The sequence below is a fragment of the Rosa chinensis genome, chromosome 1 (assembly GCF_002994745.2).
Source record: "Rosa chinensis cultivar Old Blush chromosome 1, RchiOBHm-V2, whole genome shotgun sequence".
In the NCBI taxonomy this organism is placed as follows: Eukaryota; Viridiplantae; Streptophyta; class Magnoliopsida; order Rosales; family Rosaceae; genus Rosa; species Rosa chinensis.
The window spans coordinates 63083521-63106497 of NC_037088.1; the positions used below are offsets into that span (position 1 = coordinate 63083521).

General features: G+C 39.0%; 1 protein-coding gene and 1 pseudogene across 1 annotated transcript; one reads left to right on the forward strand and one right to left on the reverse strand.

Moving 5' to 3' along the window:
* Nucleotides 1-3397: 3397 nt before the first annotated feature.
* On the reverse strand, nt 3398-9848 carry LOC112171784 (annotated as a pseudogene).
* A 2611-nt stretch (nt 9849-12459) lies between these two features.
* Nucleotides 12460-16503, forward strand: LOC112171795 (alpha-1,4 glucan phosphorylase L isozyme, chloroplastic/amyloplastic-like). Its single transcript, XM_024308920.2, has 10 exons — nt 12460-12531; nt 12936-12989; nt 13890-13998; nt 14151-14198; nt 14519-15000; nt 15354-15401; nt 15621-15736; nt 15821-15868; nt 16031-16217; nt 16393-16503. The coding sequence occupies exons 1-10, from the start codon at nt 12460-12462 to the stop codon at nt 16501-16503; spliced, it is 1275 nt and encodes a 424-aa protein (XP_024164688.2).
* The last annotated feature ends 6474 nt before the right edge of the window (nt 16504-22977 follow it).

A 22977-nucleotide genomic window follows, 5' to 3' on the forward strand; every position in this document is an offset into this window, starting at 1 on the left:
TCTTCATAATATCATTAGATGCTTCTAGAAAGTTCTCAAGAAACTCTAAGGGAAGGTTCCATTGATTCTGCACAATATAATCACCAACACAATCTTGAAGGAACGGAATAACTGAATGATCAATATTCAAGTTGACTACTAAAGAGCTACCGAGCCAATTATCTTTCCAAAAAGATATATTCATGCCGTTACCTACCTGCCATCTCAAGTTTGATAATAATGCAGACCATAATTGCCTCAAACCGGTCCAAACAGATGATCGTTGATAATAAGAATAAGTGTCTAGATTCTCTTTTAAGAACCTAGCTCGGAGAAACACTGAAGAACAAGATGTGCCTGTTACCATTTCCTAAGCAACCAAAGCAGCGCCCTTCTTCAGAGGATCCCCAAACCAGTAAAACTTGCGCATCCAACCTTGCACTTTCTTAAGCAATTCACGTGGCCAATGATAGACCTGAAAGCTATAAACCAATAAACTTTGGATGACAGAAGAAATAAGTTGCAGACGCCCCGCTTGTGATAACTGCATGCCTTTCCAAGAACTTAATTTGCAGTGAACCTTGTCTGCAATAGGCCTGAAGAATGCCGTTTTAGGCCTCCCAAAAAATATTGGGATCCCCAAATAATTAAAAGGCACACAACCTTCTCTAATGCCAACAATATGTTGAATAGCAATTGCTCTTGGTCGTGCATCTCTGGCCAAGAAAATAGAGGATTTTGTTTTATTAACCACCTGCCCTGAGTTTGCTGCATATTCCTGAAGAAAATATTTAGAGCCCGTAGCCCCCTAGAGTTGCCCTGCATAAAAATCATCACGTCATCTGCATACAAGACATTGGAAGGAGGTTGTAGCTTCTTAGGAGCAATGATGCTCTTGATTTTTCCCCTACGCACTAGATCACAAAGCCCCCTACTGAGAACCTCTTCTGCAAGGCAGAAAAGAAGAGGAGATAAAGGGTCCCCATGACGAACCCCTCTAGAGCAGTTGAAGAACCCATAAGGTGTCCCATTAACTGACACAGATTGTCTAGCTGATTGCAAAATACTTTGAATCCAATTTACAAAAGTAGAGCAGAAACCAAAAGATCGTAGAACTCGAGTTAAAAATTCCCAATCTAATGTGTCAAATGCATTGCTAGTGTCAAGCTTAATATCAATATTTCCTCCCGCACACTACCTATCTAATAAATTCATACACTCAGAGGTCAAAAAAATTGAGTCAGCTATGGATCTACCTCTAATAAACGCACTCTGGCTTGGCAAAACAATTATCATCGCAATTGAGCATAGTCTTTCAGCAAGAATTTTAGTGATCACCTTAAAGACAAAATTTGCAAGAGCAAGAGGTCTGAAGTCTGCAAGTCTGTCTGCATTCTCTTTCTTTGGAATAAGAATAATGAGATTGGAGTTAAAATTAGGTGGAATAAACCCCGAAACAAAGAAAGATTGTACTGCGGCAATCACCTCATTAGAAACCACACCCCAACAGTGTTGAAAGAAACATCCTCCAAAACCATCTGGCCCAGGAGCACTGAAACCATCCATAGCTGATGAAATTGTCGCATAAATCTCATTCGAGCTAGGGAGAGCAACGAGGATATTATTTTCCTCCAAAGTAAGAAGGTTAGGGATCACCCTTTCCACTAGTCCAGAATTTATAATATTAGGGTCTTTAGTGAATGCATCAGTATAGTGCTGAACAACTCTACTCGCAATTAGCTCTTGGTCTTAAATTATTACATTGCCAACCCTAAGAGACACCAACGGTTTTTGTAGTCTCTGAATCCTGATCATGTTGTGAAGAAAAGATGTATTCCTGTCACCATCAACTAACCATCAGACTCTAGCTTTATGACGGAGGAAACTATCTTGCATGGATAGCGCAAGAAGATAATTAGAATTGGTTGCCTCCTCTCAGTGGAACAATTCCTGAGAAGGACCCCGAGCAGAGATTTCATGTTGAATACCATCCAACACCTCTCTAGTATCCTCCACTCTTTGATTGACATCTCCAAAAGTCGTCTTATTCCAGTTCTTTAAAAACCCCTTTAAAGCTCGAAGCTTTGCTGCAAGGACAAACATTGGACACCCTGAGAGCTGAACTTGGCCCCAAAAATCTCTTACCATTGAAAGGAAGTCCCGGTGTTGAAGCCACGTGTGATTTGTTTTGCCATTAGTCCACGTGTAGGATAGGCCTTTAGTCTCAATATCAAGTAAACTGCAATTTGTGCACATCTGCTGGAACTCATAGCAAGAAGTAACGCTTGGTGCATTACACCTTTTTTTTCATGATCTCCTAAAATGGAATTAAAATCCCCAAAGACAAGCCAAGGCCCATGAACAATAGTCTCCTTAATGCCATCCAACTCATTCCAAAGAATACAATGGCCAGATATTGATGTTTTAGCATATACTGTAGTCAAAACACAACTGACTCCCTCGAAAGAGCCAAAAATAGTGCTTTGCTGCTCAATTAAAGAAACCACTTGAAATCTGAAATCAACATGACAAAGAAACCAGATATTGGGGTCCTGAGATCCCCGATTATTAGTAGCAAAAGGGACTAAACCCAAGGATCTCCAGAAAGAAACTGAAATAGAAGAAATCCTCACAAAAGGTTCCGACAGACAAACAATATCAGGCCCGTGAGAACGTTCCATACGGTTGAAAGCCCGCTTTGTATCCTCATTGGCAAAACCACGGGCATTCTAGTATAAAATCTTCATTTAAAAAGAAATATGTTTGGCTCCCTTATTCAGGAGAGCACGGCTTGTTACAGGTTTGCGTTGCATCAACTTTTCCTTTGCTTTGACAGACTGCTTGTTAAGCTTCTTTGTCTTTTTGGAAATCACAGGAGTCAATTCACCTTCTTCCACCTCATCATCCTGGACTTGGTCGACAATCCTGGCAGGATCATATGGTGGAGTGGTGGAGCTTTGAGACAGCTCCTCCATCACGCCTTTCACCAGGAGGTACACTCTCAGAAGAGGAGTTGGACTCCTATTGGAATAACTCTGAATGCTTCTACCCTAGCATAGAAGGAATTGGATACTTCCTTCCTAGCTAGTTTCATCATCTTGATATCAACCAATCTCAAATCTGTCTCAGTTTCGTTTCTCCTTTTGTCCTCTATTTTCACGTATTTTACTTTCATAGTAAAAGAAATCCAAAAATTCTAAAATTTTGTGTGCTAGATGCTTTGTGTGTCTAGTATGTCTGTATAAATTTTCATATTTTTCTGGATTGTTTTGATTATGTTTTTAGTTTGTTTTCGACTGCTGTTCAGTAAGAGCTGCAGTCACGTTTTTGTGACTTTTGTTGAAGCATTTAGTTTAACTTAATCCTTTGCGGGAGACCCTTATTTCCCTAAATTAAAATTGACATATTTGTAGGAGAATAAGGAAAATCAATTGCTTTAAATTTAGCTATCAATAAGCATGGTTAGCTAGCTGAGTCGTTCCTCCTGGATCCCAAACCTGAAACCCAAGAGGACCAGAGACCATCCGTTTGGTCCAAAGATAGGTCCAAATCCACGAAAGCATCATCCCTGTCTTGGACACCGAGCATATTTTGGGCCCCACTCCAACCCACATCGAGGCCACTGCCATAGGTAGCCCACTAGGGCCCATGCCCATAACTGTCCACCAAACAGGGCACGAATCTGATTGGCGCACCCAGGTTGGTTTGGGCTTTCCACTGGGCCACCTAAATGATTTAGACCCTCGTCCAGAAGAGGGCAGCCCCTCATCGTCGACCACTTTACATAGTGCTGTTTTTGTTTTTGTTTATCACTAACTCTACATATCAAAGTAGCTACCCTCACTTGGGTGCCAATAGGGATCAAAATGCAGACCAACGGAAGAAATCAAAGGCAGCCCTTTTGAGTCTTCAATTCTAATTCTGACAATTTGGCCATAGACTACTCCCCTTTCAAATCTGTGAAGCCTCTTGTACCCCACAGTGGTTCCATTTGCAACCCGCTTACCATCCACATAAATTGCATGCCTTTTGATTCTCTGGCCAATCCCCATTGCCTCTTGAATCCTAATCACATTGAACCTCAATCCTTTATCTTTATCTCTCTGCCTCTAAATTCAATCTAATGCTCCTCTTTGTCACCGTCCTTTGGAGCCCAATATGCAAGAGAAAATAGCAAAAGCGAGGAATTTCATTGTGAAAATCCAAAAATCGTCGCAAAAACTTGGCAAATACGAGGAAATTTCAGTTGTCGCACATGATCCCATCGGCGACAACCAATTTGTCGCATAAAGTAGGAATTTGCAAGAAATTGACAGTTGTCGCCCATATGACATTATGCGACACCCAATTCCTCGCAAAATGTTAATTAGGCGACAATTTCTACCAATTGTCGGTTAATGTTTCTGTGACAACTTTAACTTCCTCGCAAAAGATTAATTAGGCGACGACTTCTGTGAATTGTCGCTTAATGTTTATGTGATAACTAGATTTCTGTCACTGAATACTGATTTAGTGACCAATTCTGTGAGTTGTCGGTTAATGATTATGTGACAACCTTACCTTCCTCACTGAAAATCAATTTGGTGACAAATTTATTTGGTTGTCGCTTAATATTTATGTGACAATTTGAATTTCCTCTCTGAAAATCAATTTGGCGACAACTTTAATGGGTTATCGCTTAATGTTTATGAGACAATTTGTATTTCCTCATTGAAAATAAATTAGACGACAACTTCTACTAGTTGTCGATTAATGTATATGTGACAACTTTAATTTTCTCACAAAAAGCCTATAAGGTGACGACTTTTACAGGTTATCGCTTGATGATTACGTGACAACTTGAACTTCCTCGCTGAAAATGAATTAGGCGACAACTTTTACGAGTTGTCGGTTAATGTTAATGTGACAACTTTAATTTTCTCACAAAAGACCAATTAGGTGACGAGCTCAACAAGTTGTCGCTTAATGTTTATGTGACAACTTAAAATTCATCGCTAAAAACCAATTAGGCGACAACTTCTATTAGTGGTCGGTTAATGTTTATGTGACAACTTTAATTTTCTTGCAAACGACCAATTAAGTGAGGACTTGTGCAGGTCGTTGCTTAATGTTTGTATGATAACTTGAACTTCCTCGCTGAAACCAATTAGACGACTACCTGTACGAGTTGTCGGTTAATGTTTATGTGTCAATTACACCTCTCAAATCTTTAAGTCTTTGCCTCCTCTTTGGCTACTCCTTTGATGAAGCATCTTTCAACTAAGTTGCTAGAAAATATTGTGTCAATTACACCTCTCAAATCTTTAAGTCTTTTCACATCTACTTCAGATATAATTCCAGTTGAATTATGAGGCACATTGAGTAACAGCACACAATTTTTTCCTGCTGAGTTATAGTAAATTTCAAGTAGCTTGCTTAGCTTCTTAGGCGACTCTGATTTGTGCCAAAACCATCCATTTCTTATCGAAACGTCACATTCGGGCGGCAACCAGTGTGTTCTTTGTGGATCACTAGTGTTGAGATAACTGCATTCATTTGGAGTAAATCGAATTAGGTGGTGATTTAGAAATGTCATACTCTGCTTTAATTAGCATCAATCAGTGACCATCCTCTTTACACAATACACATCAAGCCAACTGGTCTCCAGCTATCAATTACTAGTTAGCAACTAAAAAACGCTTTGCTTTACAAAGTGCCTAGTATAATAGTTATTAAACAAAACAAAAAAGGAAACACATATAATGTGATAAACCAATAGAATAAGAATAAGTACGTGGTTTGAGTATGTGTTACTTACCCTTCAATGCTTGCATTCCCTATTGTAGGCCTCATCATATGGCCCTTGGGCCCAAGCCCGACCCGGCCCTTTCATTTTTAAAATAGGGTAGGGTATGGGTCATACAAATGAAACCCGGCCCTACCCTACGGCCCGGCCCGGCCCTAAAAATTAATATTATATTTTTGAATTTGATTTTACAATATTACATGTGTATAAAAACTATAGAAGTTTTAATGAGTATTTGAATCTGCCATATTATAAATGGGTCTCTGTCTCTTAAATCATTCTGGCTGTAAGGATGTTTAAGGCCCAACCCAAATGTGAAGTCTAACTTGCCAAACCTATCCGGCTATCCCATTATCTGTCATCTACCTAATTGAGACATTAAGTCTCTCTCAAAGACTCCGCCTCTCTCGTTGCTCTCTCTCACAGTCTCAAACTCTCTCAGTCTCAGACCTGTACTTCTCTGCCGCCAGCCACCACATCTGGCCGTTCGTCTCCGCCTCTCTCTCTCACAGCAGACCCATCTTCTCCGCCGCATATCGAGACTTGTTCCTGTAAGCTTGGTGGACGAAACCCGTCTCAATCTGTGAGGCTTGATGGACGGATCTGTAGGCTTGGTGGACAGCTCCGTCTTCTATCAGCGAGGGCTTGGTCGGCGAGGTCTCGATCTGCGTGGAAGAGTGGATGGCTGCATCCTCGGTCAACACAGCCAATACATAGCCTCCGCCTCCAGTCCAAACCTCGGCCGTCTTCCTCCAAAATATCCCCAAACTCAATTCTGATTCAAGAACTTGAGCAATACTTGCGATTTGCTCAGATCAAAAGAGGCTGGAGTGAACGAGGCCACAAGGGTGTGAATCAGAATACAAAACGACACCGATGAGTGGTTGAATGACTTATGCATGCCCAGAAAATTGAAGACACGCAAGGCTAACCTGGGATTCCTTACCTTCTGGATCAGAACCTTCTCGGCCTTGTGGGTTTCTTTCCAAATGATTTCTCAATAGTTTTTCGTGATGTTGTTGGGGAAGTGTTTAACACATCTTTGTAGGCATAATCTCCTCGCTTCTTCTCTTGCCATATATAAGAAACCTTTAGATTTTTGGCTATATTTTAGAACTCGTAATGGATATAGTCTCCTCCCAGCCAATGTATAATTAAACTTTGTACTGTATAGGCCTTGAATTGCAGTTTATTACCACAAGTAGCTAACTACCATCCATCTTTATTCAGAGTCAAGCTCTGATAACATGTCAACTGAGCCTTCATCTTGGTAGATTAATCTTATATGGTTATCCAGCTTATATAGTTTAGCTGAAGACTATATTGTTTATTATCATATAACTATGACATGATGTTGCGGAGTTAAATTGTAGGTATGCGGTTGTTGTATATCATGGTTAGTAATTTTGGCCACCTACTACTATCAGTAATGAGTTTTATTCATGGATTTTGGTAGACTTTGACACTGCTACAAGGATTGGTTGGAAATGAAGTGGGGGTCGTCGTTTTAATCATTATCTTGGGTTTTTGATACCATGGTACATCGTAGTAAGGTTATCTTGTTGTTGATTGATGCCGTTGGTGAGTGTTCCAAATTATTGGTTACCATATAATTTGTTACTTCAATTGATCAAGATTTAAGAATATATGTCCAGTTGGATTGGAGTGAAATTGTAATGTTGCTAAACTTTAATATATGTATGTATTGCAGGTTGTTTGTTTGGTTTCCATGAAAAAGCCAATTTCTCTTGTTGATGTTAGTAAGAGATGAAGGAAATTTAGCATACGAAGGAAAGTTTGCAAGAGTTAAATCAAACACTGCTTCAGTTTTTGTATCAAATCTGCTGGTAATTTTAATGAGTTGATGAAAAGAGTTTTTGTAGCCTCAGGGTGCAATTTCAATGAGAATGTTTAATTAACTCAGGTGTAGTGGGATATGTAGTTATTCTGTTATTCACTTATTTGTAATTAACTCAGATTCTCAAGTATGATGATATCAAAGTTCAATTTTTTTTTTCTCAGTTTCAGACTTTGAGCATACTTAATTGCCTCTGTTTTATGTGGGTTAAACAAAAGCTCGGCCCCGCCCTATTCAAAAAGGCTGGCCCGGCCCGGCCCTTTCGACCCTTGTGGGATGGGCTTTAAGGGCGGGTAAGGGCTTACATATTAAAGCCTCGGCCCGGCCCTATTTTTTGTTGACTTGGTCAAAGCCCGGCCCTACCCTACCCTAAGCCCTAAAATTTAGGGTAGGGCTGGCCCTAGCCCAGCCCATGATGAGGCCTACCCTATTGATAATGAACTCCGATTAATGGTGGACCAGCTTGTGCTTCCGGCGAAGCCTTGCTCATCGCCCACCCATCTAACGTACGAATCAGCATCCGAGAATATGCTAATGGAGCTACGTAACTCCCTCACCATGGAGAACCAATCTGAAAAGTAATAGGACATGTTTGGTGCATTCGGACCCTTATTTCCATCGAACCAAATTTCTCTTACACTCCTGTACGTAACAAGAAAAAAAATTCAATAAAAATCTCTACTCCAAAAAAACAAGTAGCAAACTTCAAACTCCGGTGATCGTGAGCAACAGTGTTTCTCATTTTATTACAAAATACATCCTGATCAATAAAGATAATTTATTTTCTCGTATTGAGGATGGGCCGGAATGGCTCATAGAGTTGATCATTCGAGACTCCAAAGTCTGTAATCTTTCTTAACATGGATCAATGGTTCTCATATTTGATCAGACAAAAAAAAAAAAAAGGAAAATCTTTGCTTTACTAATAAGTACTGTCTTTGCAAATGTTATGATCTTCCTGCAGAGAAGTTCTTGTAATTGGGCCAAGTAGTACTGATTGTATGCTACCTCCTGACCATATCTCCGGTCATGGTGGTATACCCACCTTATGCAATGGGAATGATGAAATCTCTATGGGGAGATGATGCCAGAATTTCAGCCAGAGAGATGGCTCAGCGAAAATGGTCTTCTCAAGGATGAAAGCCCTTACAAATTCACAGCTTTCAGTGTAAGAACAGATATTGAAATCACTCAGACATTCACTGCTAGCTGTTGCACATTTTGTTAAAACATAAAGAAAAAGAAGCTCTTTTCAAAAAAGAAAAAGAAGCTACATAACATATGTGATTTCTAATGAGATTATGTTATCACACGCAGGCCGATCCAAGAATTTGTCTACAAAAGGACCATTCTTATATGTAGATGAAGATATTTTATGCTGTGCTTTTAGGCAGCTATATATTCAAGCTAGCTGATGAGAAAAGAGTGGTCACTTACAAGACCACTATAAGCTTCCCAATTGATGGAGGCCTCCATGTTCATGCATCCCCAAGATCAGGGCATGCAAGACCTTAAATCCCATGTTTTATAACTACATTGCATCCCTTGTCTTGTCTATGTTATTCTCTTAATTAATAGTGTTCGAGTGCTTGATCATCTTCATACTTTGCGATCGATCAATAATAGCATTGTTTGATAACTTGATGAGAAAACTATTACTTAAGGTTATCTTTCCATTACCATAAGGGATATTATTGATATTTGTCGCTACATCAACAAATAAAATAACAAGATTAATACTAGATACAATAAAGCATCGGAAATAAAACCTAATAAGGGATGCAATTAAGCATTTGATGAAGCACCGGACAAGATCCGGGCTATGTAAAACGGCACCAATAGTATGGTCGACCATACTTCCATGCAAAGATATATGCCGAATAGAGGGTAACCTTCTATCAAGATGACCGGCGGTAGTGTGACCGACCTTGCCTACTCCACGAAAAAAATACGCCAAATAGAGAGCAAGCTTCTACCTAAGTAACCAAAGAAGCCATTCCAAAATGCATAAAAATTTAGGGCCCATAAAAAGTCTCCAGGGTCCCAGATACGAACCCTAAAATTAACGAGCTCAACCACCATTCGCAGAAACCCAAGTAGGCAGGCTCAACCCCAAATCCTTCTAGAGAAATCCAACATAGTAGAGGCCCAGGCCCAACTTTGGGCACCCAACATCTCTCTTCGCACCCAGACCATCCCTAACCTCATACCCGATAGCTGCGCCATTGCCCTTCACCGGAGAAGAGTCATTCTGGCCCCATCATCTCCCTGGTAAAGGTCCAATCCGACACCATCAGGTTGACGCCAATAGCCATCACCTAGACTAGACTGACTTCCAAGCCTGATCGCTGCGCAACCGATGCCAACAAACTGACACCCTGCCATCACTCGCCGAGAAAGTTCCTCTGGCACAAAATCTGACTGATTGGACCCATCTTTAAGCCATGCCCGCCTTGGTTCTCTGATCCTCCACTTCTCTCCACTTCCATCAATCCGGCTAGACGTTGAATCGACAATCCACACATTGTCCAATTTGTCGCAGCAATCTGCGTAACACCGGACGCCTTGCCCTTCAGAAAAGGCTTCAGGCGTTCAGCCAAAGTTCTGATATGGCCGATCATAGACAGCTCTTTAAATCCTTAGCCAAAGCTAGATCGCAATCCACATATTCCGATATCCTGACCACCAAACAGCCCCTGTCGCATGGCACCTCCAGACAACGAAGACAAATTATCCGATCCCATTGATGGTATCGGAAACAAGCCCCATCGAGGATGAGGGACATTTCTTGAGAAGCCAGGCCAGAGGAGGTGTTAATGTTTAACATTCAGCGGTAGCTAAACCTTTACTAACGCTGGTCCGATGGGCAGACCCCTATCAATGATACTCGGAGTCCCCGCTGCCTGTCAAGTAAAATATAGAGGGCGTCAAAGGGAGACCACACTGGGGGGTCTTCTCTTCTCCGATGCCTAAGTTATTCAATATATTTATGTTGATAGGGTAACAGTAGGTAAGTATTAATTGCATAATCAATGAGGAGAGAGGACATAACTTTTTATAGGTGAGGAGGGGACTGATCTTCTCCATGTTTTCGATGTGGGACTGATGTGCTTCAGTCGTCAGCTTCTGAAGCTACTGATGCCAACTTGGCATGGTGCGTAGCGGCGCGTCAACCATGATCTGGGGGCGAGCCGAGGCTCAGGCGATAACCTGTTTGGCTGTGTTTTTGTAGGTCACTCCTTTGGCGGGAGTTGGTACCACTAGCAGTAGTATGAGCGTTGCTCATTATAGATAATTATGCTTGTGATGCCTATGTAAGTACAGGCGGCAAACTCCCAACCCTAGCAGAGAGGCTCTGCTAGTTTTCATTTAAGAAATAAGAGGGATAATGAAATAAATAAATTATATCATTAGTTTACTACTTTATTTTTTGTGTAACATTTTGGTTGATTAATTTTCTCGTATTATTCAAATATACAACATAAAGAATGGTAGATTGCCATATATATATACACACACACACACACACACTTTTTTGTCACTGATCTAACATTATAGTTAGATCTATACATCCATTGCTTTTAAATAAGAATACCTACCAAAAATATCATAAGAACTTGTCAAATTTAAAGAAATACTAGTAAATCAATCCATTAGAATCAATCAGAGTCCATATAGAATTTAAACAATCCATGGATTAAGTAAATCCATGGATTATTAAAATTCAAACAAAATCTTTTAAAATCTGAATTGAATACACCCCCCTTAGTTTACCTATGGTTCATTACTTTATTTGTAACTAGCCTTTTGACTGCAAGGAGAGCAACACAGAGAAAACCTATAATATTTCATCTTAGCATAAAAGCAAATCAGGAAAAACAAAACCTAGAAAGAAAGAAAAAAAAAAATTTCACTAGTACAAAAAGTTAATCACACAACGGAACACAAATCATCTGTTGTGTGTTGAAGTCAGTTTAATCATACAACGGTGCTGGTTGAATTCTGTTGTGTGAATGCCAACAAAGTGATAACTTTTTTATCAGAACTACATCACACAACGGAATTAATTATTATCCGTCGTCTGAGTCATGAAAAATTTAGCGGCAGATTTCCCTCCACTCTTGATTCTTAGTTGCCGCTTGAAATCTGAAATTTGGGGTACTTGGTACAACTGTGCCTGAGATTTCCGTTGTGTGATTGAAAACTAGAAGCCAAATTTTGAGGAAGCTTGCTTGAATGTGTTTCACTAGGTAAACAAAGTGCAAGTTGTAGAAATTGGACAACTGCAGTTATACATTTCTGTTGTGTGAAGTGGGAACATAGGCGGCAATATTTTGAGTGAAAATGCTGTAGGCGGTATGTTTCCCTCCATGTTTTGGTATTTTGATTTTATGTAGTACACTCAGACGACTGTTTGTTTCAGTTTCTGTTGTGGGAGTAACTTAGAGAACATTTTGCTAGGTTTAATTGCCACATCGTGTTCGGAAGAAAAAAGCAAAACAAAACAAACCCAGCAGTCCTCTCGAACCTGTCGACGCTCTCTCCACATTCAGTCCTCTCTCTCAAACCCTCTCTCAGTCTGAACCAAAAGCTCAGAGCTTTCCCTTAATCCTCTCATCCAAAACCCTCAAATTTCAAATCCCCTAATCTTCATCTCATCCAATTGCTTCTCCGATTTGAATATCAACCTTCAATTCAACTCTACCATCTCCATTTCGCCGTCTTTTGCTACAAAATGGCATTCCCTGGCTGTTGTTACCCTTTTCTAGGTCGTTTTTCTTCGTCTTCGAGACTGCACTATACCAAAATCTTCACCTTCGTATTTCAATTTGCTCTTATGGCGATCCGCATCTCCCTAGGATTTTCCGGCTTCGTGGCCCATAACCTAGCCTCCTCTGCCAATATTCACGTCAATAATTGTTGTGGCATCCACAGGTGCTAGGTCAGGTCTCTGCTATTCGGCACTAACCAGGTAAAGATATAAAGTATATTTTGTTTCCGTATCTCTGGATTTGAAACTTGGGGTTGAATTTGTATTTTATTTCGTTAATTTTTTCCGTATCTTTTGTTCGTGTTGAATCGAACTGCTTTTGTTTAATATCCTGGACGTAGTGAACGGAGTTGAGAGATGGATTTAGCTCACTGGCAATTTCACAGAATGATATTTGCTTAGTGGTTTGTTTATATAGGCTCGTTGCTATATGCTTAGCATAATGACCGTGTTTTTGTGTTGTTTTTGTTCTAATAAATTAGGGATTGTGATGTTCAGACTTATGAACAGATGTTGATTCTATTTATGTTTGAATTTTGCAGATTAGTGTCTTGGATGTGGGGTTCAATGTGGTTTTTAGCGACTTAAAGGCCCAGGTAATGCTCTTTACCTCTAATTATAATGTTATTGTCTTATCGTTTCCGTGTAGTTTAGTTGGAATTGTCTTGTTTTCGCGTTCTAGATTTATGCTGATGCAAATGTGAAAGCTTTAGTCTATAATTGCTTCTGCTGAAAGCTTTACTTTGCATTTTTGACTCAACATACATTATAGAGTTTAAGGCATTGTTTCAATATCTTTGCGAGGATTAGGAAGCTGAAATATTTAGGTAGAATGCTATGACACTTAAGTCACTGTGACACTTAAGTCACTCCTCAGATTAGAACTGCAGTGACAAGAAATTACTCACTTGGCTGCATCTGAATTCCTCACTTCTGATCTGATCCCCTGCATATAAGCACTAGCTTTCATTTCTTTCTTAGTTCGCACAAGAGAAAACTGAGAATTGATAAGTCACTCCTCATTTTTAGAAATGCAGTTTTAATGAGGGAAATCTGATGATCATCCCGGTTAATGATCAAATATCAATAATTGTTGTTAAGCAAAGTTTTTATCTTCTTGCTTTATAAACCAGAGTTTCTTTGTTGATGGAACTAGATCATTAATTAGTCTCTATAGACATGCGCATATTTCCTTTCTTTCTACTTAGACATGCATATCTTCCCTTTTCTTTATTCTCTTTTCTTTTTTTTTCTTTGTCTTTTGTTGGAAGTTAATTGATGAAAAGACATGATTCATTCCAGAGCCAAGTTCTGATTTTTTTTAATTCTTCAATCCATGGTCATCATAAGAAGTTTTTGAACTGATAGTACCATACCATTCAGCGTTTTTTGTGCAGGAATTGATCTTTCTATTGATTTTATTTGATTGTGACCTTGGTATTTTGTGGTTTTAGCGTTTAATTGCTTCTGATTAAGTCAATACTTTGTGAATAAAGTTTGTATTCATTGTTTCAGGTTTGATGCAAAAAATTGTAGCTGTCATTCTTCTGCTGCTGTTCCTCAGTCTGTTGTCCCTTCTTGTTTCAATCTTTTGCTTTTATTCAGGTTTGTTTTTCTATCTTTTCAGTTATTCGGGTTGCAATGTATAAATGAAGTAACTTCTGTAACCATTGTTCCTTGAATTGTTATAATTGATTACATTCATCTTTTTCTATTCTTTGTTTGAGAAAGTGAACACCGGTGTTTTTATTCTGCAGATTTGAGGAACAGTTTGTTGTTGCGTTGTTTAGCTCCTTCAAATTCAGGTATACATTTTGAAACAGTATTAACTGCTTATACTCTTGCTGTGAAATTTATCATGATGTAGTGGAGTTTGATTTCTAATTGCTAAAGTTGTCTCTCTGTTTTGTTTATGTCATCTGATGTCTGAGGTACAAGTTTGTCAGTATGTTATCGAAGAGTAATAGAATTAAATTGGTTCAGGATTTGATGTTCTTGTTGAACAGACCTTTTGTTAGAGCAGACATGTTAATTTTTTGTTGAGATAGATATGGTGTATTGGTTTATTTGGTGGCAATGAGTGCCCTTTTGTATTTGGACTGACGGTTATGATGTGTGGATGCAGAGTTGATCAATGTTGGGCAGAAGCAAGATGCATTGCAATCGCTTCATGATCTTATTACATCAAAGAGATATAGAGCATGGCAGAAGCCACTTGAAAAAATTATGTTTAAATATGTGGAGCTTTGTGTTGACTTGTGCAAGGGTAGATTTACCAAGGATGGTCTGATTCAGTACCGTATTATATGTCAACAAGTAAATGTCAGTTCCTTGGAAGAGGTGATCAAGCACTTCATGCATCTGTCAACTGAGAAAGCTGAGCAGGCACGTACCCAGGCTCAAGCATTAGAAGAAGCACTTGATGTTGATGACCTCGAAGCAGATAAGAGGCCTGAAGATCTAATGCTGAGTTATGTTAGTGGAGAGAAAGGAAAAGATAGGTCTGATCGTGAAGTTGTTACTCCTTGGTTCAAGTTTTTGTGGGAAACCTACAGAACAGTGCTTGAGATCTTGCGCAACAACTCAAAGTTGGAGGCCCTTTATGCGGTACTGTATTTCTTGTTCAGATAAAGATTCCAATTGGCTGTTTTGATCATATTGTTCATTACCATTTGTGTTCATAAAGTTAAAATAGTATGTAAAATCTATATTCATGGGTCTCTATGGTTCTTATACTTTGCTTCCCTTGCCTTCTCATTATTTTGTGATCTCTATGCGTTCTCCAAGTTTCTGTTACTTCTACAGTTCTACTGCTATTGAGAGGATTTGCATGGCTTGTTCACGGGCTCTAGTTTTTCCTTGTGCTTTGATGTTGTTTAGATTAATTTTTTAAGTATTAATGTTGCCATTTTTATGGCCTTCCACTTCATGGCTTATTTGTTTTTGTTTTTGTGTTATAGTTCGAGTCAGAATTCTCATTTAGTATCCAAGGCTACTCGTTTGTGGGAGTATATATTAGCCCGTAAAAGTAAGTCCAATCATCATCCTTGTAGTAGTATTATCAAATTGTGTCACACAATTATGTATTCATTTATTTAGTTCTTTAATTTCTGGTTAGATTCATACTCAGTTAATCAGTTTGATAATTCAACTCAATCTCCATCACTTGTAGGTCAACATGAAGTTCTTGCTTCGGGCCCTATCAATGTGCAAATGGTAATTTGTAGGCAAAAGCTAATGAGGGAGAGGGTCCAGAAATTCTAAGAAGTGCGCATGAAGGCAGTTCAAGTGGTCATGCCGAGTCATTAGCTGCAACACTAGCTGAACATCAGCAGCACTTCCTGTGAGTTTCTTTAAATTACTGATCCACTAGATTATACTATTGGATGTCGTATCAGGTTATCTTCGTACCTGATTATAATGTCAGTGTTGCTGAATTATTAATTCCTGCGAGTGAGCTCTCACAGCACATCAGGTAATTCAGTTCATTCATAATATGGTTGCTTCGTGTGGGCCAAATTATTTCACTGTGATGTGGTGGGCTGTAATAGCCAACTTTTAGACAACCGCAACCCTACCTTATGTGGTCTCCTTTTTAAAAAAAATTATTTTATTTTTTAATTTTATTTCATTGCAGTACTGCTGGCATGGAGGCCAGTGGCACCAGCAACATGAAGTTTGCAATGAATGGCTGCATCCTAATTGGGACTCTGGATGGAGCCAATGTTGAAATAAGAGAGGAGGTTGGAGTAGATAGCTTTTTCCTCTTTGGTGCTGAAGCTCATGAGATTGCTGGGCTGAGAAAAGAACGAGCTGAAGGGAAGGTTTGTCTTGATAACTTGTTCAATAATGACTGATTCTGGTTGGTTGGTCAGTAAATCAAGTTTACATTGAAGAAGTTTCTCTTTATCTTTGATTGAAAAAAAAAGTAGTATAATCTTTTCTTTCTTTATCTAATTTATGTCGAATGAGATCTAACCTAGCCTGTGCCCAATGCAGTTTGTTCCAGACCCCCGTTTTGAAGAAGTCAAGGAATTTGTCAGAAGTGGCGTTTTTGGGTCGTACAATTATGATGACCTGATCGGATCCAGAACAAGGTTTGTTGTTTGAGCTCCATGGAATAGTTATTTTCATCAGTGTATCACCTACTCTCTCACTCTGTTTCTTCTTCGGCAGAAAAATATAATAAAAAAGGGCAACTCTCTATAAGCTGTTGTTAGTCAGGATTTTTATTGGATCGTGTCGAATTTCCTTGCACTTCAGTTTGATAAACTGATACACTTGCATGATACTACCAGCAGCTATATAGTATTATTTCTGGAATGCATCAATTTAGTAATTGGATTTTAATACCCAACTTAGCAGTTATGCTTAGTGGAGCACAGTCTAGTATACTTGAGGAGATGAAGTTGTTAAAAGAACTGCAGGATCATTCTGGTTTGTTAATTTGTTCCCTTCCTACGTTGCTTTTTTTTTCTTTTCTTCTTACTTAAATTTTTGAATTTGGGTGGTTTGAACATATAATCGAGTCTTGTGCCAGGTGGAGGTAGAGGAGAAGTTATAGGCCTCGGGTTAAAATATAAAGTGAAATTGGTGTAATTTTTGTTTAGGAAGGTCTAAATATATTGGGTTGCCTAATTACTACTGCAAGTTGTTTTTGTAGTGGTTATGTTCTGTTTGAAGTAGCCTGTTTGATTCTGAGTGCTGAATATCTATTTGTTTTGACATCTTGTGTTGCCATCTAGCATTCTCCATTACAGTTTGCTTCAATGTGATTTAACACTTTTTACTTGGGTTTCAGATATGTTCGGGTACTTGGTGCATTTTACTTGCGTATCACAGGCAGCGATACTGATGTCTACCAGTACCTAGAGCCTCTGTACAATGACTATCGGAAGTTGAGAAGTAAATTGGCTGATGGACGTAAGTTATGATCACCATGATTACTATTTTGTAACTGCTATATAAATGTTCTTTACCATTGGTCAGTTTACATGCACGCTAACTCAAGTTTGCTTTTCATTGTCTCAGGTTTCTCGTTGACTCATGTGGATGAGCTTATTGATGAACTTCTGACAAAGGACTACTCATGCGACATTGCCATGCCACAAATCAAGAAAAGGTAATAATATGTTGGAATGAGTTATTCTACATCATTTTGTTATTGTAATTTCTTTGTTTGTTTGGTTTTTTTTTTTTGAACTGTACAGATTCCACCTATCTATATGTTCTAATTGCATCCGGTCCTTTCTACTTATGTTTTATGCTACCTTCATACTCCTATCCCAGGTCTCTAACAGGATCTATTGATTGAGGTTGATGAGAATTGAATATTGATGCCGATGTTGTTAATTAAGGTGTGTATTTGTTAAATTTTAGCACAAGTTATTAAATATTGTGCCTCATTCTATATGGTCTTATTTATTTTCAGGGTCCCGGAAGGCCATAAATTCCGCGTTATGGCATGCCTGCGCCGGCCCCCTTGTTTGTTTGCCTCAAGTGGGGAGTCTTGCTTATTACTTCCCTCAGGCCATAGTGCACAGGATGCTTGATAAAATGGCACAAGAAGGTTTTGTTAAAGCGAAAAGATATTATATTTGCTTTTGATTCATGTGTAGCTAGCTAGGAATGCTTTCTTGTTTGGTACATTACCTAGTCACTTGAATGTATGGATGTTTGAAAAATGGTAATGGAATGATATGGATTTGAGTACTTTTGATGTGGTAATTACTGTCCAATAGTCACTGGTTTGTCACTCAATTTGATTACAATATTCACACTACAGCTAACCAAATAGAGTAGTTGTGTGAACTAACAACCAACAACAAAAGAAACAAACTTCTGTTGTGTGAGATTCATAACACACAACAGAAACCAAATAGAGTAGTTGTGTGAACTAACAACCAACAACAAAAGAAACAAAGTTCTGTTGTGTGAGATTCATAACACACAACAGAAACCAAATAGAGTAGTGGTGTGAATTAACGACCAACAACAAAAGAAAACAAAGTTCTGTTGTGTGAGATTCATAACACACAACAGAAATGAAATTATCTCCGTTGTCTGAGTAATCAACAGACAAGGGATATAATTTCACTTCAGTTGTGTGTTATTAATCTCAGACAACAAAGAATGAGTAATATCTGTTGTGTGTTACATATCTCAGACAACAAAGAATGAGTAATATCTGTTGTGTGTTATGAATCTCAGACAACAAAGAATGAGTTATATCTGTTGTGTGTTATGAATCTCACACAACGGTGAATTATTTCTTCTGTTGTCTGAATGTACCGACACATCCCCGCGCCTGCTATGCTAGGCACATGCTTGCGCAGAATTCACACAACGGAAACATATATTCTGTTGAGCAAAGTATTGTCACACAACGGTGAAATCACCGTTGTCTGATTTTTCAATCACACAACACTCGTTTAGACCACGGTTAGTTTGGTCATCAGACAACAGAAAATCACCGTCGTCTGATGACCTTTTTGTAGTAGTGTTTCTCGTGCGAGATAATAAAAATTGAGAGTTGAGAATTAAGAATTACCGAAATTTGAAGATCAAAGGCCAACCATTGCATTCTCTGCTCGTGTCTCTCTTCTGCAATTGATCTTCTTTTATCCTCGATCAACCACCCTTCCCCTCTTTTTCATGGGTCAATAGCCATAACCCTTTGTTTTTCGTTGATAGTGGGGTTCTTCTTCTCAGTCCAGGGTTGGGCACAAGTCGGCCCCAACTTGATTTTCATTAAGCACGGAACCGTGTACTATTTCAGTTTGGGCTCAAAATTTAGGCTTTGGGGCCCAAAACCTAGCATCGATGTCTTATATATAAAAGAAATGATAGTAAAAAATTTCATATCCAAACAGCTCAGGGTTGAGTTTACGAGAAAATCCTAGCCTCCCCTTCAAAACCTCACAGAGAGTGATTATGGTGATTTTAAATATCACGAATGATACATGGATCTAAATATCATTGTCTACTAATGGTGATTTTATGGTACGGAAAAATTTGAGGTGATTTTATGGTATGGAAAAATTTGAGGAAAAAATAGTATGAACAAGGTTTAACTTGTTTTGACATGCAATTGCATTTCACTGGTTCCTCATGACACCTCTCATTGTACTAAACCATACAAAGCATCATTTCTAATCAAATTTTTATATTCCTTAATTTTAAAATTGGTAAAACATGATTTTTAGGATGTGTTCTAATTGATGAAATACTGAAATCTGAAACTGATTTGTGTTATGATTTTTTTAAATAAAAAATCAAGAAAAATTTGTTTAAGGAAAATATGATTTGCAGAGAGATTGATGAGAGAATTGTGTGTGTTCTATTATTGATAATAGAAGCCTTTTATATAGGGATTTACAAAGTACATAATCTTGTCATACAAGAAAATAGAATATGAATATAATTAGGAAATCTAGAACCTTCTCTCCTATTACAACTCTAGAACTGAACCCTAGTTTGAACCCTAGTTTGAAGAGGCACACTCAATGTCGATATCCTTCAACACTCCTCCTTATGCCACTCAAACTTGGTGATGACGCTTTGATCGTTGCTTCGTTAAAAACCTTGCCAGGTAGGCCTAGCATTTGAGCCCGTAACTCGCAAACCCGCATGAATCCGTCCAATAATTAATTCGGGCTGAGAAAAGCCTGCACGCCAAAAACCAGTAAATTAACGAGCCGGGCCGTGCTAGACCCGTTAGGCCTGTTGGAAGCCGTTAAGTAATTTCTGAAAATTAAAACTCTTTCTACTCTGCTGAAAGAAAGCGATCCATGACTCTTTGCCATGCTCTCTACCTCTCTCGTAGACTCCATGACTGCATCTCTCTCTTTATGTCATTCTAATATCTTTCTTTTTTGTTTGTTTATATTTTAGAAAAAGAGCTTACTGAATTGGAGGATCTTACTGAAGACGTATTTGATTTGACATATTGCAATATAGATCCAGAGAAGGAGATAGCTGCAATTAAGATGATTTTGACGTATTTAATTTATTACATTAAATATGTATTTTTATTTAGTACATTAAATATGTATTTCGTACCTATTTCAATCTTTGTAACTACTATTATCATTGATGCTATTTCATCACTTATTTGAAAATCAATTTCTGCAATTGAAATATTTAATTATATCTACTAGCTTAGGTCAATCAACACAGGTATTTATTAATTGTTGGTGAGCGGTGACCTATTGGTAAATTATAATTCTAACATTGTAAAGGTCATGGGTTCGATTCTCACTGACATATGTAAGGGTGAGGTGGGCTAAGAGTTTAGTTTAAAAAAAATGTATTTATTAATTGATCTGAATATATTTCTCTAACAGTTGATCAAAGAATGAATTGAAAAATACATAAGTCTTAACGGATTTGGGAAAAAATATATATATACATAGGTCTTAACTAGTTCTAGTTGCTTTGATAAAAAGTTTTTTAAAAAATCTAATTACGGGTTTTAACTGGTTCCAACAGAAAACCTGCAAACCAGCCGAGTTTGGCCCGCAAAACCCGTTAAGCTAACGGGTTCTTACCGGGTAGGCTAGTTAAGAACCCGCACCATACCCGCACGTTGCTAGGCCTATTGTTAGGTAACAAAAACCCTGTAGGAAAAAAATAACCATGGTCGAAGGACAAAAAGAGCACAACACATCCTTCACTCTTCGAGATCGATCATGTAGACATCATTCCTCCCCCTGATATCGACATCTCCCCCTGATTGCTACAATCATGGGAGTTCGGATAATTTTCTCAATTTGAGGCTCTTCACATGTTTCTTGAAGGTGGATTTAGGTAACGATTTAATGAATAAGTCCGCTACATTATCCTCTTATCGGATTTGATTCACTTCAATCTTTAGAAGTGATTAATGTTGTTGTTGATTGTAAAAGAACTTAGGCGATATATGCTTGGTGTTGTTGCCCTTGATGAAACCTAATTTCATTTGCTTAATTCATAAATGCATGTAGGTTCATCTGTGGTAGACTTCAAATCACAAGCTCCTCGAATGTGTCTAATTACAAACTTTAGCCATATGCATTCACGCACGGCTTTATGTAAAGCAATAATCTCTGCGTGATTTGAGGAAGTAGCAATAAAGGTCTACTTTGTAGACCTCCAAGATATCACGATGCTTCCCATGGTAAAGACATAACCGGTCTGGGAACGACATTTGTGAGGGTCAGAGAGATACCCTACTTCAGCAAATTCCATCATAACATCAACATCGTTTTGAAGTAAGGGAGGAGGATTGGTGGCCGACGGTTTTTGCCGATCACAGCGTCTTGGACAGTGCCACTTGGGCTAATGAGATCCGTTCTCATTCTTCCGTCATTCTTTTCTCTCTGCAGGGATAGAACAAGCTCATATCTATCGTACATTTTAAGTAACAAAATATTGTCTTTATACCAGTCCAATGGTGTTGCGTTGGTGCAGGGCTACATCTAGCCAACAAGTTCATAAAAAATGAGGTGTCCAGTTTTGTATTGTGTTAAGTACAATAATGCACCTATTGCACTTAGGTAAGACACTTCTGCCAATTAACACGTCTTCGTCATCATCCCTAGGACGAAACGTTTCCCTCTTAGGATCAAGACTATGGATGACCATGGGAGTGCATCTTTGACTTTATCAAAATGCAAAGCATTTATTGACACGGTATACAAGTTCTAAATCTAGACAAAACCGTGTTCTCCCAAGGTCCTTCATCTCAAACTCGGATTTCAGGTGTTCAACGGTTTCCCTTAACTCTCAAGGGTTCCAATTATGTTTATCAACATAAACCATGACAATTGCAAATCTAGAACTTGTCATGAAAACACAAGGGCATAGTTCATCATATCCCTTCCCAATCAAGTAGTCACTTTAGTGAGCGTTTCACCCTCATTGCAAACTCGCTCCGTGGTAAAGAGCCACTTAATTTGGGTAAATGAAGTACATAAGACCCTTCATTATATTCCGTATCTAGATCCCCATAGAGATACGTAGTGACCACATTCGTAAGCTGCATTTACACTTATTCGAAAACTACCAAACTAACAAGGTAGTGGAGTGCAATGACATCCAGTTTTACCGTTGTAATGCGACATTTTTGGAGTCTTCGCATACGCCGGTCTGACGGCCAGCAAAATTGCAGTGGTGAATGGTCCTGGCCTGGACATGAAAAGTGGATTTAAAGCTGGTGTTGGGGTTCCTAATTTCGCCCGAATCAACCTTTGTTCCAACTGTTGCATCCTTTCTAGTATTTGAGCGGTTGCGTCGCCGGCGGGGTCCAGCCTGGTACTCCGCTGAACTGATCCTCGTCTGGGAGCGGGTGGGTTTCCCTCTGTTCTTGCTCGAGGTCTCGAGCGGTGAGTATGCAGTGATGACTCTGCCTGCTGTTCCAACATTAGCTGGGGTACAGGGGGTGGTCCCATTTCCGCTAGCTCTGGTGGGTGTAGCGGGACCTGCATATGCACGATTGGTGCCGGTATCAATGGTCCTGTGCCGGGTCGGCTGTGCCTGGTGCTTCGTGACTGCTCACTCCACGCCGGGTTAGCGGTTGCCTCCAGCATTTTCTTTAGCTCCTCA